The sequence below is a fragment of the Mustela erminea genome, chromosome 9 (genome assembly GCF_009829155.1).
Source record: "Mustela erminea isolate mMusErm1 chromosome 9, mMusErm1.Pri, whole genome shotgun sequence".
NCBI classification, from domain to species: domain Eukaryota; kingdom Metazoa; phylum Chordata; class Mammalia; order Carnivora; family Mustelidae; genus Mustela; species Mustela erminea.
In genome coordinates, this window is record NC_045622.1 from 106,742,613 (window position 1) to 106,757,358 (window position 14,746).

Genomic DNA, 14,746 nt, shown 5'->3' on the forward strand with positions numbered 1-14,746 from the left:
CCCCCTCCTAAGTCCTGCGGGGGACAGCGTGGATCCTCGGTAGTCCCGGAGGCCTCTGCCGGAGTCCCAGCTCCCGGGCCCGGGGGGGCCCCACCCAGGAGAGGCCCCGCCCTCGGCCAGCCAGGCAGGCCGCTGACCTAGTATGGACACAGCTCTGGGAAGAGAGGCGTGGAAGGTGACTCCCGAAAGGAGGCTGGAGAGTTTCGGGCCCCGCCCCCATGGGCTGCCCCCTCCTTCGCAAGGGACGCACCTGCGGGTGGAGGGGTCGGTAAGGCGTGGTGACTGCGCAGCTGCTGTGATGCCTGCCCAGAGCTAAAAATATTTCCCAACAGACAGGGGAGTAAGGAGGCTCCCAAGGAGAATCAATTTATTGGGGAGTGGTTGCAGTCGGTCAGACCCATAAATAGGAGGGGGCAGGGAGCCAGAGGCCGGGATGGGAGCAGTGCCCTTAGTCACGCCGGACACTAGGATCTTGATGCCGACGAGGGGGGGTGAATAGGGGGGTTCCAGGAAAAGGCTGGGAGATCTAACTCCAGTACCACCCTCCAGATGAAGAACTGGGGTTGGCGCAAGGGATTGCAAACAAACTCAGGGGCCAGTCTGGGGTCTGGAGGCTCAGATGCTCTCGTCCGGGGCTGGCAGGCGCTTGCGCGAAGGCTCGACGCCCCAGATCTCCCGGGCGTACTGAGCAATGGTTCTGTCGCTGGAGAACTTGCCAGATGTGGCTATGTTCCGGATCACCATCCTCGTCCACTCTCTTGGGTTCTACAGGCCAAAAGAGAGCTCTGGTTCATCCTGCCAGTGGGTGCCCCAACGTCCACCATCGCCCAGCCGGGGCCACCAAAGCCTGGCCGACCCCTGGCCCAGGACGCCTCACCTTGTACAAGGCACTGACTTTCTCCTGGCATTTAATGTAGTCTTCATAATCTGCAAAGACTTTAAACCTAGAAAGGAATAAAGAGGCAGGAAGTTCCAGGAAGTCAAGGCCAAGCCCATCCTGTCCCAGTGATCTTCTGGGGGCCAGGAGAATGGAGCTACTTCCAAAAGAGCCTAGCCCCCACTGCCCAGGACCCCTGCACAGCCTCTCCACATGGCGCACAAGCCGGGTTCAGCCTGGCAGCTCCTGCTGCACGTTCCCTGGACTGTCCGCTCACCGGTCATGGTGCATGAGCATGTTGACGATGTCCTTGAACAGGTCTGGCTGTTTGGGGGAGAAGAAGCCACTGCTCAGCTGCTCGATGATCTGCCGAAGCTCAGGAATGCGGTCATAGTACTCCTGGGCGTTGTATCTGGGTGGGGGTGGGGAGGAGAGCAGTCTGCACCCTGGAAAGGAGTTCCTGGCTCCTCCTCCAGGCCCCGCAGCTGCTGCTCTCCCTGGGGCTGCCACAGGCCTCTGGGGTCCTTCCCTGGAGGCCTCCCCCCTTCTCTGCTCAGCTTTTCATCCTGCAGAGCAGCAGAGCCAAGGCCCTAAACCAAGTACTCTTCCTCCCACACACACTACCTCTACTAACCTGTGTGTTTCATTCCTGAATGGCTGGTCTCCCTCCCTCTCCCAAGTCCACCTGCCTTCAGGCCCCAGGCACGTCCTTGGGAACCTCCTTAAACCCACTGTCCAGCTGAGCTCATCATCGCCGGCCCCCGCACCCGCTTGACTCCTGTGGGCCACTTTCTGAGGCAGCACGAGACCCCTCAGCCACCTGGGCTCAAAACCCTCCCCAAGGCCAGCCTCGTCGCTTTCCTTCCCTCCGCACGTCCGTCCAGCCACCCAGGCCAGGGAGTGGGTGCAGTGGGTCAGAAGCCATAAATACAAGGGGGCGGGGAGCCAGAGGACATCCCTAAGCCCCGCCCCAGCGCTGACACCGCCCTTCTCTTCTCAGGGGTTCCGGTGTCAGCCCCTCCACGCCCCCACCTGCGCTTTGCCCGCCCCCCACATCCCTGCCACCCAGGGTCCACCTCACGGCCAAAACTCGTCCATCGGGACTCTGCTTCTGAGCCTGTTGGGTCTTGCTCAAAACATGTCCTGTCTCCCTCCTTCAGAGTCTGAACTTCCTAGTCAAGCCCAAAAGGGGAATTTCCTTTCCATAGTTCACGCCAGCCCTCAGAAGCAGTTGGTGGGAGTGTATACTGGTAGAAACTTTCTGGAAAGCCATTTGGCAACATGCACCAGGAGCCTTAAGAACTCGTACTTTTAAAAAAAAAAAAAAAAAAAAAAAAAAAGAACTCATACTTTTTTTGACTCAGGAATATCTCCTCTGATCATTATCTTAAGGAAATAAAGATGTGGACATTGGTATAAAAGGATGATCAACGCAGTGATATTTACAAGGATGAACAGCAGAAATCAACCTTAATGTCCAACACTATAGAACCAGTTCAGTAAGTGATGGTACCTCCGTTACAATGGAGCCCTATGCGGACATTCAAAATATTTCACAAACTATTTAATGACATCAGGAGTCAAAATTATGTGATGACATCAAAATTGTACAGGCGTGGGTCCCAACTTTTTCAGATACCCCCACACATGTAAGTACGTAGAAAAAGAGCTGTGGCTTTAAAAATGGATGACAAGATGATGAATGACAGTTATTTTATTCTTTGTAGTTTGTATGTTTCCAATTCGGGAGCATGTCTTGCTTTTATGATATGGAAAAAATATATTTTTGAAATAAATTTTAAGAAATGTAAAGCCAGGAAAATATCTGCTTCAAAGAATGGCATTTCTGACCACAAGCACTGCTGTATGTACTCTGCTTGTATTTCCCTTTTTGCCACCACTGCCAGGGAGCTCAGAATTGAAATTTACTTCCAGAAATTCTGGAAATAATATCATATCCTAGGATTGATATAATTTTCTTTGCCTTTGCCTTCAGTTCTGTGTGGCTCCTTTCTTTTCCTACGTGATTAACCTCACGTAAGTTACCGCAAAAGTTCTCCAGAATCCTGAGGGCCAAAACCGAGACCTTGCGCACACTGGGCCAGCCTTTCCAGGCATGCCCTCTGGCCCCCAAGCCCTACCCTCCAGTAGCCACACCTCGGTGCCTCCTGCCCACAGACCATGAACTTTGGAGCCCTTCCCCCGCACACCATACCCTCTCTGGTCAAGCTTTTCCACGTCCTCCACCCGCATGCCGAAGATGAAGAAGTTCTCTTCTCCCGCCTCTTCTGCCATCTCTACATTGGCCCCATCCATGGTGCCGATAGTCAGAGCCCCATTGAGCATGAACTTCATGTTGCCCGTGCCTGAGGCCTCAGTGCCTGCCGTGGAGATCTGCTCGGACAGGTCAGCAGCTGGGATCACTGTGGGGCAACAGCAGGGGACTAGTTCAGCTACAGGAATAGTCCCACCTCAGCCGGGGACTGTGGAGTTACCCAGATTCCGAGCACCACCCCCACCCCAACCCTTCAGAAGTCACTGTCCAAGTCTCCCTCTTACCACCCGCCCCCTGTCACCGCTTGGAGATCCTTGACCGTCTCAGATCTAACCTGGATTCTCTCCCTGCGCCCACCCTACTATGTGTGTGTGACTTGAAGGGCAAATCTGCCTGAAATTCCACCATGAGAGGGGGCCATCCTTGTGATTTGAGCCTTGTCCTCTCCAGATTCTTCCAAATGCCAGTAGGCTAGGAACAGGTGACCAATGTCTCTTCCTGGCACTGTACTCATCAGAGCCTCCTTCTGGTGGCACCCCACCTTTCTCTGCCAGTGAGACTCGGTAGTTCTCCAGGAAGATCACACGGAGGCGGTCTCCTACCACTGGGTCGTGGTTAACCACATCCCCAATGGCTGTGATGAGTTTGATGATCATCTTGGCCATGTGGTATCCAGGGGCAGCCTGTGGGGGCACAGTCAGGGCTCAGCCCCACAGCCCGGCCCCCTACCCCCTAGCCTGCAACCCAGCCAGGCCAACCTCAGCCTGGGTGTCAAAGGACCAGAGCTGCAGTCTGCGTCCTGGCTTCTCACCTTGCCTCCAATCATCACAGTTCGGGGCACGACAAACCTATTGGGATCCTGCTTGATGCCTGTGGAGAAAACAGAGGTCAGTGGGCCAGGTCGTCCTTCTGGGTGACACCTCCGGACAGCACCCATCCAGCCTGGGCCCTGGCTAGGACACAGTAGACCTGATTTGGGCAACCATTTGCTATGTGACCTCAGAGCCACCATTTTCCCCTCTCTGAACCTCAGTTTGCCCATCTATGAAATGGGGATAATCCCATGTCCCAAGAGGTGTCCCAAGGCCGAAAGAGAAACATGGATCAGGAAGGATGGGGTACACACAGAGGGCAGCCCCAAGAGACAGAGGGACACCCTGCCACTCACGGTTGTACAGGGTGATGATGTGGAGACAGTTGAGAAGCTGGCGTTTATATTCATGGATTCGCTTCACCTGGATGTCGAAGAGCGAGTTGGGGTTGATATGGACTTTGTATTCCTTCTCTAGGTACGCAGCAAACTTTAGCTTGTTTTCCTGAAGATAGGGAGGGGGACGAGCTCACCAACAGGCCTCAGCCTCAGGAAACCCCACAGTGTCGTTTCCTTTCCAGAAAGGTAGAGGATGGGAGGCTCACTAGCCACCCCTCTCCATGGCTGCCCCACAGCAGACATCACTAATCAATGTCAGCACTCTTCCAGGGCGATCAGATGATGCCTTCCTGCCATGGACTCCAGGCAACTTCTACCAGGAGCCTGAGATTGCAGGAGAGATGGGCTCCACTGGCCATTCCCGGAACCAGGCACGCAGCACCTCTGGCACGCTCCCTCCCACCCCGGGGCGAGCGTCCCAGGGGGCCACCCTGCCTACCTGCTTCACTTTGGCCACATCCCGGATAAAGGCTTCGTCATCCACGAAAGAGAGCAGTTTGCGCAGCTGGTCCAGGTCTGAGATATAGTCCTCCCCAATGCGCTGTGGGAGAGGGCAGTCAGGCCTCTGTCCCTGCCGCATCCACCTTCATCGAGGGGTCCCTTTCCAGGTCAATGGAGCCCTGTCCCCTGCAGATAGCCCCTCTTTCTAGAGCCTCCCAGCAGGGTCTTGGTGTGTGCACAGCCCTCTTCCCTCCGGACCTTGACCTCTGATGACTGACCCCACTTGACCCCAGGAGGTCTTCCTCCTGGCCTTGTCCTTAGACGGGCAATGACCTTGAGGCTCTGCTCACTGTCTCTGCCGCCTGCCGGTCTCACTTCAGATGGGACCTGCTGACAACCTTCTCCATTAGACTAGGAACTCCCACCTTGTCGACCACAGTCAGGCCTCCGCTAGCCCACAGAGCAACCTCACACAAACAAAAAAATTGGTCCCCCATCCCTCACCCCACCTGGGTGGCTCAGTGGGTTAAGCCTCTGCCTGCAGCTCAGGTTATGATCTCAGGGGACTGGGATTGAACCCCACATCGGGCTCTCTGCTTAAAAGGGAGCCTGCTTCCCCCTCTCTCTCTGCCTGCCTCTCTGCCTACTTCTGCCTACTTGTGATTTTTCTCTCTCTCTGTCAAATAAATAAATAATCTTTAAAAAAAGAAAAGAAAGAAAGAAAATGGTCCCCCTCCTCCAGGCACATGGCAGGTTTGGGGAACGCAGAGCAGGATAGATTTCAGCCCTTCCGGGGGTGAGGGAACCCCTACGGTGACTGGTCCATACACAACTGATCCCTGCAGTGACCGGTGTTGACCCCTCCTGGCCATACAGTGACCTCTCACCTCAGCAATGACCTCTGCCAGCCCAGGGTTACACAGAACTAGCCAGCGACGAGGGGTGATGCCGTTGGTCTTATTCTGGAACTTATGAGGCTCCAGCTCGTAGAAGTCCTTGAAGCTGCAGGATGGGGTTGGAGGGTCAGTACTGGTCCCTGTGGGAGGAAGGCCTCCTCCCTGAGGCCCTACCCTGGTTTCTTGCTGAGAGAGGCCATTTGGGGACAGAACTGTTCTGGACATCGGGGTCATGACCCTTCTAAAAAACCGTGCTACCTGTGCAAAGGGCCGGCCGGGGTCAGGTAGCAAGGGAGCCGAGCCTGTAAACCATGGAGGTGGACCGGGGGCGGGACCAGTTGAGGGTGGGGCCAGTGGGAGGCGGGAATCTCACTGAGGGGCCAGAGGGAGGGGCGGGGCCAGAGGGGCGGGCCCCGGGGGAGGAAGGGAGGTGTCTCACATGGTCTTCTTGAGGATCTCCGAGTGGATGCGAGCCACACCATTGACCGCGTGAGAACCGGCGATGCATAGGTGGGCCATGTTGATGCGCTTCACTGCGCCCTCCTCCACTAGCGACATGCGCCGCAGCCGGTCTACATCACCTGGGAACGCAGCTGCCACCCGCTGTTCGGGAGAGCCCAGAGCTCAGGTACAGACATGGAACCCAGGTCCCCAGCCCAGTGCCCCCAGAGCTCCGCCCACAGCCCTCCGCGCTAATGTCAGGATGCCTGCAGCAGCCCTGCACAGCCCACCTCCCCAATGCCTCCCCTTCGATCCGCCCCCACCCGACTCCAAGCCTCCTCCGCTCACATTCAGGAAGCGCTGGTTGATCTCATAGATGATCTGGAGGTGGCGGGGCAGCAGCGTCTCAATGAGATGCACGGGCCAGCGCTCCAGGGCCTCCGGCAGCACGGTATGGTTGGTGTAGGCGCAGGTCCTGACCGTCACGTCCCAGGCCTGATGGGCAGGATTGGGGGAGTCAGGAACCCCAGGGCCTAACCACCATGGCTCTCCCCATACAGCATGCAACCCGGAGCCTGGGTTCTAGGACACTCTCCCTCGAGGCCTCACACTGCTCTCTGTTCCGGGGGGTCTGCACTCGCATTTTTCCACCTCCCAGACCAGGAAGGGAACCCTGGGACAGAGAGAGGGTCAGTCGCAGGGGAGGAGGGGTCCGAAAGCCTACCTTGTCCCAGTCCAGCCGCTCCAGGTCCACCAGGATCCTCATCAGCTCAGGGATGGCCAAGGAGGGGTGGGTGTCATTCAGCTGGATGGCCACCTGTGGCGAGGGGGCCTGGGGGTCAGTCTGGGAACCAAACCTTGGCTATGATCCCTGTGCTTTGTCCCCTCAGCGCACCCCTCTAAGGGCCCCCATGGCCCCAGGGCTGAGCTGGGGGTAGAAGCCCTCAGAGGGGCAGCTGTGGGCAGGAGGAGAGGGACAGTCCTCAGGTTATGTGCCCATGGATTGAGGATCCTGGGCAGGGCACCCTCAGCCTCTACTGCCTCACCTACAAAGTGAGTGGGGCAGGCCGAGACTGGAGGGGAGAGGTGGCGTCGCACACTTCATGGGAGGTGTAGAGAGGGGCCCTCCCCGGCCCCTGGCACCTTGTCTGGAAAGGCATCGAAGCTCGTGCGCACAGGGTCGCGGCACCCGAACTTGGAGGACTTGAAGCGGCGGATGATGTCCTGGAGGGTGGCGGCCACGACAAAGTACTCCTGCTTCAGACGCAGCTCCTTCCCCTCAAAGAACTGGGGAGAGTTCAAGGCAAGGCTAAGCAAGTTGAGGTGGTGGTTGGGGGGCCGTGCTGCTAATGCTGCGGTGGGCGTGGCCAGGAGGCTCCTGTCCTCCCCAAGACCCATGAGCCGTGAACAACCGCACCTCCGGCGCCCAGGGGTCTTTCACCCACCAAGAAGTGGTGAGGAGGACGGTGTTAGGAGGAGAGGCCACACAAGGACCGAGCGTACTGTCAGCGCCATCGCTGGTCAAGAGCGGCCCCTCCAAAGTGCCCTGCCTAACTCGCTGTCCCCAGGACTTAGGTGTCCTCTTAAAGAACTCGGCGAGGTAGGGGAGGGGAACAGGACACACAGGTCCCAGGGTGCAGGGCACATGGCTTGCTCAGTCAGAAAAGCACATGACTCTCCATCTCTGGGTCGCGAGTTCAAGCCCCACATTGGGTGTAAACAAACTTAAAATATAAACTTAAAATAAAATAAACAAACTTAAAAACCAAAAAATATGTCCTGGGTGTGACTAGGTCTCCCAGAGACGGTCCCTCCCGGTCTTCGCCCTCTCCCAGGCCCTCAGGCTTCCTGTCGCAGCCCAGGAGGTGACATACGTTGTCATTCGGGTACAGGACACGCGAGATGTTCTCAGCAAGGTTTCGGTCCAGCACGGCTTGGATGTAGCCACCGACGTTGACTAAGGGGTGACAGTGGGGACAGCGTCAGGCTGGGGCTGAGTGGGGGCCGGGGTTGGTGGGGGGGGGGCTGCTGGCAGCTGGGGCTGGACTCACAGTCCTTGAGGTTGAAGTCATTGGGGGCCTTGGCCGACCACAGGCGCATGGTGTTGACGATGTTGTTGCGATAGCCGGGCACCGGAGTGTCGTAGGGCATGGCCAGCACCACCTGCAGGGGTGTCGGGCTTGGTTTCAGGAGCTGGGTCTCGGCCACGCGACTCGTGGGGCTCTGAGAGCTGGAGTTCCAGTCTTTGTCCCTGTGCTCTGCCAACTCCTAACCCCGGGTTCTCGTGCCAGCTCGGGGTGACCGTGAACAAGCCTCTGAACCTCTCTGGATGTCGTCCGTAGAGGACGCCCCCCAGGACCTCCCCATACCCGCCCATCCCATCTTGCCTGACTGCTTGTGAGGGTTACAAGGGGCAGTGAAGAGCCCAGATTCCAGAGGTGGGCTCTGTTGGGGGCCACCCCGAAGGGATTGGGGATGAGTTGGCCCGTCTGGCCTGAGCGCAACCTAGAGGACACCCCCGGGCTCATGAGAAGGCTGGAGGAGCCTGGGGCCCGGCTGAAGGAGACACAGATGTCAAGTCCATCCCAAGGGCTTATGCCTGGTTGACCACAGGGCTAATCGGCGGTGACTAAGGCCAGCCCCACCTCCCGTGATGAGCCATCGTCAATAATTGCTGCCAATGGCTCCTGCTACCACAGGGCGGGGGGCACATCACGTCCCCCAGGGGTGGCACCCCTTCTCCCCAGCACTAAGTCACTGAGCCCCTGATTGGAGCGGAAGCTGCAGCTCAGAGAGGGAAGGGACTGACCCAAGAGCACAGAGCTAGGCAGGCTGCCGGAGCCCCCGCTGAACCGTATCAGTGGAACTGGTGCCCGAGTCTGAAGCCCAGAGGTTTCTGTGCAGCCATCAGGACCTGCAGCCACCGCGAGAGAACTGACAGGCCTGGGATTCAGACACCTGGTTTGGCTCTGGTCTCCCTCTAACCTGGGTGACCTTGAACAAGTCAATTCCTCTCTCAGGGTTTTCATTTTCTCCCTGTTCCCTTCTCTGGGCTGTTGCTTTGCTCCCCATCAAGCTACCAGGTTTAAGGTGCTGAGGAGTCAAGACACTGTGATTACCCTTGGATGAGTCTTGTGGGGTAGAAAGGAGCTGGGTCAGGGGAAGGGTCCTGGTGGAGCAGAGTGGTCTCTGTCCTCCTCCTGGGCTCTGTGCTTGGCCTGGCCCCTCTGTGATCCTGACTCACGCCTCTCCTGGCTCCAGCTATGTGACCTCGAGTAAGTCACTTCACCTCTCTGAGCCTCAGTGTCCTCCACACTAAATAGCACTGGGCCCAGGAGCCTCCAGGCTCCTGCCCTGTATCTCCTCGACTTCTTCCAGAGCCGCCTCCTCCCCACTTTCTTCTCACTGGGGGCTCCCCCCACTCCCTCACCTGTGTGTCCACCCACTTGGCCCCCTGGCTGGTGTGCTCCACTCGGCCATAGAAGTGCACCGGCAGCGTGAATTCAGGTCGGGCCTTCTCCCAGGGGTTTCCATAGCGAAGCCAGTCATCAGCCTCCTCCATCTGAGCCCAAGGCAGGTTGGGGAGAAAGGGAGGCAGCGTCAGACCCAGGCTCAGACCCAGACTCACATCACAGGGGATAGTGGGTAGGGCAGGAGCCAGGCCCTGGTGTGCCCTCTCTAAAGTGTAAATTAAGGGCCCTGGAGTGGGTCCCTGGACTGGTGGGGTAACCGATGGGACGCAGCATGTGTATGGGAGTCTAACATGTCCACAGGCATGGACCACCCATTCCAAGAGTGACCAGCAGGTTTTGGGGCTAGGGGGTGCCAGGGAGAAGGGACAAGGATGCTTTCTGTCAAAGCTGAGTTTGGTTCTGGATCTCTCTGGAGGTGGATGACCCAGTGGGAGTCCTCTCCATCATGCCTGGGTCCCCACAAGGCCAGGGCCCAAGGCTGCTCACCTGCCAGCCCCCGCAGATCTTCTGGTTAAAAATCCCAAACTCATAGCGGATCCCATAGCCGTAGGCAGCCAGGCCCAGCGTTGCCATGGAGTCCAGAAAGCAGGCTAGGGGTTTGTAGGGAGGTGGGTGTCATGGACCTGGCAGAAAGCAGCTCTTCTGTCCACCCCTCCCCGGCCACCCTGCCCACTTACTTACCGGCCAGCCGACCCAGGCCCCCGTTGCCCAGCCCCGCGTCCTCCTCAATCTCCTCCAGCTCCTCCATGTCCAGGCCCAGCTGGAGGGGGGAGGGTGTGGCAGTGGTCAAGGCCAAGGGCCAGCAGGTGAATCCCCCAATTCCTCAGCTTGCCCCACTCCCTGCCCCACTCCCAGCCCCCTCCACACCTGATAGGTGGCCTCATCACAGGCGTTCTCCAAGGCCAGGTTCACCATGGTGTTTTGTAGTGTCCGTCCCATGTAGAACTCTAGAGACAGGTAGTAGATCCTCTGCCCGGAGAGACAGGTGCGGGGAAGGATCAGGGCAGCCCAGTGGCATTTGCCCAGGCCTCTCACCCCTGAAGTCCCCTCCTCAGGCCCAGCATGTGCCAGCCCTGTCTCCACTTATTTTCTTTTCATTACAGGCTTCCAAACCCATCAGGAAAGTTCCGGTCTAGCATTTCCTCTGACTTGGGACACTTCGCTTTTCTTCTCTGAGCTTCAGTCTCCTGCCCCGGAAAATGGGGCTGCCCTAGCTACCTCGGTGACTGAGGTGCGTAGAAGAGGTGAGAACCCCCACCAGCGCACACAAGCCTCCCCTTGACCCACAGGGGAGTCAGGATGCAGAGAAGCCCCTCCAAGTCCTCCGCCAGAGGGGAAGGCCAAGATGCAGAGAAACCAGTCATTTGCTCAAGGTCACTGTGACTCACTCATGGCTAGAGTGGGCCACCTCCTGTCCTTGAGGTTCCCCCGTTCCCCTTGATCCTCGAGGCTCGGCCCCAAGAAGAGGACAGAGGATGCTGAGGGTGCCTGGCCTCTTGGTTTCCTAGGTCCCCTCCCTGGCCCACTCGCCTGGCCCTCCCCCTCCCCTGCCCAGGAGTGTCGGGTTGCTGACATTTACCATGACCCCAGCAGACACTTGATCTCACTACCCCAGCTGTCCGCAGTGGCGCACCAGCCCCACCGGTGGCACAGGGACACCACTCTCAAATTTAACGACCTGGCCTTCCACTCCAGGTCCAACCCAGGCTGCAGGGATCTTCCCGACCACCAGAAGCCCCTCCGCTCTCTGATCTGATCTGGCTCAGCCTGATCTGAGCTCCCCAAACTTGTCCCCGCCACCCCCTACCCAGGTTTCTTGGCCCGGGGTTGTCCCAGCCCCAGCTCCCCTTGGCAGTCCTGCGCCTCCAACGTCAGCAACCTGGAAGGCCCCTTTATTTCACCGCAAAAACCCCTGACCCCACAGAGAGCCGCTGCTTTGCCAAGATCCCTGGGCTCCTCCCACAGCCCATTCCCCACCCCCAGGCGCCCCAAGCAGCACCTTGGGGTCCTTCTCGTAGTAGTGCTGCTGCGTGCGGATCCAGCGGCCCACGAGGTGGTCGCGCACGGTGTGGGCCAGCGCGAAGTAGTAGTCTCTGGGGGTGGCCACATTGCGGTCCTTCACGAGTGTGAAATGCAGGTGCCGGTTGAAGTTCTTCTTGAGCTCGGTGACATTCTCCACGCCGGCCAGGCCGCGCACACTGATTTGCTTCCTCCTGTCCTGGTCCGACAGGGGCCGGGACATGGCTGCGGGAGGGCGGGCCGGACTGACGGTGGGGGGGGGGTGGTGGACAAGCGGCCTCTGCCGTGCCTCCAGCCAGGGGGTGGAGATCCCCCGGCTGCCTGGGGTTTTATAAGCCTGGCTCCCCGGAGGCCCGCCCCGCCTCCCCCTGCGATGGGAGGGTCTTGGCCTGGCTGCTCAGGGAGCTATTTTGGGGGCAAGGGGGGGAGAAGGGAAAGGGGCCAGGAGAGCGGGCAGCCTGGCTCATTCACAGCCCTGTGCTGACCCACTTCCTGCAGGCCTTGCGCGCTGGGGTCCGCTGCCCCCGCCTCTGCCTCTTGCGGGGTCAGAGACTGGGTACAGCTGCCTGTCACCCCTGAGAGGCCTGGGGCTTCTCTGGAGCTCGGGGACTGTGCCTATAACCAGGAGGCTAAAGGGTCCTTTCCTTGGGTTGTGGAGGAAGAGTGAAGCCAGGTTGCGGCCTCGTTCGGGGCTCCCGGAGAAGCCAAGGAGGGCTGTCGGGGGGGACAGGCAGCAGGAGGCGAAGCCATCCTCGGAGCAGCCTGGCTGCTGTTTTAGACATTTGCCCAAAGCCGGCCAGTTCCAATCCAGAAGACCTCTGGCCAAGCTTCCATGGTGGCCCTCCCCAGGGAAGGGGGGAGGGCTGCGCCCCAGGGGAGGAGAGGTCCTATGCGGTGGCACTGGGGACCACGACACCCCCATGTAGGCTTAAGGGCCAGGGGCTGAGGGTCAGCTGAACAGAAGAGGAGTAGCCAGCAAATGACACTGGGCGCCTGAGAGAAGGGGAACCAGGACACTGGGTTCCGGGGGGTGGTATGGAAGAGGTCACCTGGGACAAGGCTCCTGCTCCCCTCACCCCCACCGAAGTCGAGCCTCCCAGAGTTGCCCCTGTTGCTGTCCTTCAAGGAGCTCTGTAGTGACCTTCTGAGAGGGTTGATAGATTACAGGCCAGTTTTGGCTAGGGGCTGCCAGCCTAGAGCAGGGGCCTCTGGGAACTGTAGTCCTGGGCCTGCGGTGGCAGAATACACAAGCATCCTCCACCAACTCCTGAAAACGGCCAGTGGCACTGGAGACCTCCCTCCCACTCAGGGCCACATATGGGTCAGGATTCACAGCTGTGACCTCACCTGTAAAATGGGAGCCTCTGCACCTGGGACTTGAACACCACCACCCACTCATCTTCATGGCCAGGCAGGTATGGGGCTGTCCCCAGTCCACTGCTCATGCCCCAGCCCCAGCACTGATTTGCTGTGTGACCTCAAGCAGGTTGCTTTACTTTTCTGGGCCGCGAATGCCTTCATCCAATTTATACTCTCAAATGAGAATATAAATTCCTGCCTCCTCCAGCGGCTGCCTCCTACTCTTGTGGAGGCGACTGGTTCCTGCTTTGTTCTTTGAGCAAAAGGGGCCCAGGGCTTTGTGCTATTTCAGAGGATGCCTGGGCCTCCCTGGGCAGTGGGCTGGTGGAGAGGAACTGGGTGTTCTGGTCTGAGGACCAAGGAAGCAGGTCAGAGGCCTAGACAGCTGTAGGGTGCTACCGAGAGCCTGGTTTCGGGGAAGGCCGAGCAGTCTTGGGAGGACATTCTGAGCCACAGCAGACCCAGCCCTGGAGGGACAGTCTTAGTGGGGGGGCACTGCCCTCCCCCGCCCCCAGACGACATTATGGTGTTCATCTCCCATAGCTGCCATGCTTCAAAGTGAGAAAAAAGATCAGGAAAACACCCAAGTGTGCCTACACAGATGTAGTGGGAATATAGAATACTTGAAATTTCTCAGTATTTTCCAGTTTCTCCTTTTGGTCTTTTGTACGTTCTATTTCAGGAGTGTCTGGTGGCTCCCTCGTCTCTCCCGAGCTCCCGTCCTCAGGGCTCCCTGCCAGGGCTGTGCCTCTGCAGGGTCACCCACCCTCCGAGAAGCTGGTCTCTGGACTTGGCTAGCATCTGGGGCTGCTGGGCCTGGACCTGCTCTCAAGAGGCTGTTCTGAGCCAGGCTGAGTCTCCTTAGTGCAGCGCTCCCTGGGGCCTGCTACCTGTGCTCTCGCCCCACACCCTCACTGCGGCAGCGCCCTGGACCCACAGCCCTTCTCTGCACAGACCCCTAGTTGCCGACCAGTTTACTTTCCTGCCAGTAAAGACCTGCTCCAAAACCATTCCCAAATTCTCATCCTACTCCCCAAATGAATCCAATTTTCTTCCAGCTGGCTGGCTGTGATGCCCCTTCCTGTGCCTCAGCACTGTGCTCGCCCTTCCTTGGTGCTCAAGGGACCGGCTCAGCTGGGACTTAGCCTGTTTCTACTAGGAAACAGAAATTCCTTTTTTAAAGTAGGCTTGAACTCACCACCCTGAGATCAGGAGTCTCACGCTCTATCAACTGAGCCAGTCAGGCACTCAGAAATTACTTTTGATTTCTCCAAATACCTCCCTTGTGGGGCCCTTCCATCTTTGTTGTCCGTGCCCCCCACTCAAGCAGTTTCCAGGCTTTTTCCAGAGGTGACAACACCCTGGGGCCCTTCCTTTTATTTTGCAAGCCCCGGCCTAGCAATGAGACCTTGAAGGCTCAAACTGAGCCACCTCTTGTGTCCCCATGTCCTCTCCAATCCCCTCACTCCCCAGTACCGCATGGGCAGATCAATCTTGAACCCTGGAAGCTCTTGACCAGTTTGAACAAGGTTATTTATGTCTGACTAGGTTTCTGACCAGAAATCCTGCCTCCTTCTCTGGACCAATCTTGGGTTTCTCCGGAGCCCTAATGCTGACCTTTCCCAACTGGTATTCCTGTCACCAAGCAAGCTTGGGGGCAAGGAGCCAGCGCTGCTGCGGGGCACAGAACAGTCATGGTTGAGCAAAGGTTTCTTCCTCCACCCCAAGCGTCTCAAGGCGGGTGAGAAAGTGTTT

At 58.2% G+C, this 14,746-nt stretch overlaps 1 protein-coding gene across 1 annotated transcript; it reads right to left on the bottom strand.

Moving 5' to 3' along the window:
- Window positions 1–340: 340 nt before the first annotated feature.
- PYGM (glycogen phosphorylase, muscle associated) lies at window positions 341–11,945 on the bottom strand. The gene is made up of 20 exons (XM_032357214.1): window positions 11,613–11,945; window positions 10,481–10,582; window positions 10,295–10,373; window positions 10,100–10,203; window positions 9,571–9,702; window positions 8,192–8,303; window positions 8,015–8,097; window positions 7,284–7,427; window positions 6,865–6,957; window positions 6,489–6,635; window positions 6,139–6,302; window positions 5,691–5,805; window positions 4,802–4,903; window positions 4,321–4,468; window positions 3,964–4,022; window positions 3,694–3,835; window positions 3,093–3,300; window positions 1,155–1,289; window positions 878–944; window positions 341–765 (listed from the first exon to the last, which is right to left on the bottom strand). Exons 1-20 carry the CDS (start codon window positions 11,853–11,855, stop codon window positions 616–618), a joined length of 2,529 nt encoding a protein of 842 aa, XP_032213105.1. The 5' UTR covers window positions 11,856–11,945; the 3' UTR covers window positions 341–615.
- Between the last annotated feature and the right edge of the window lie 2,801 nt (window positions 11,946–14,746).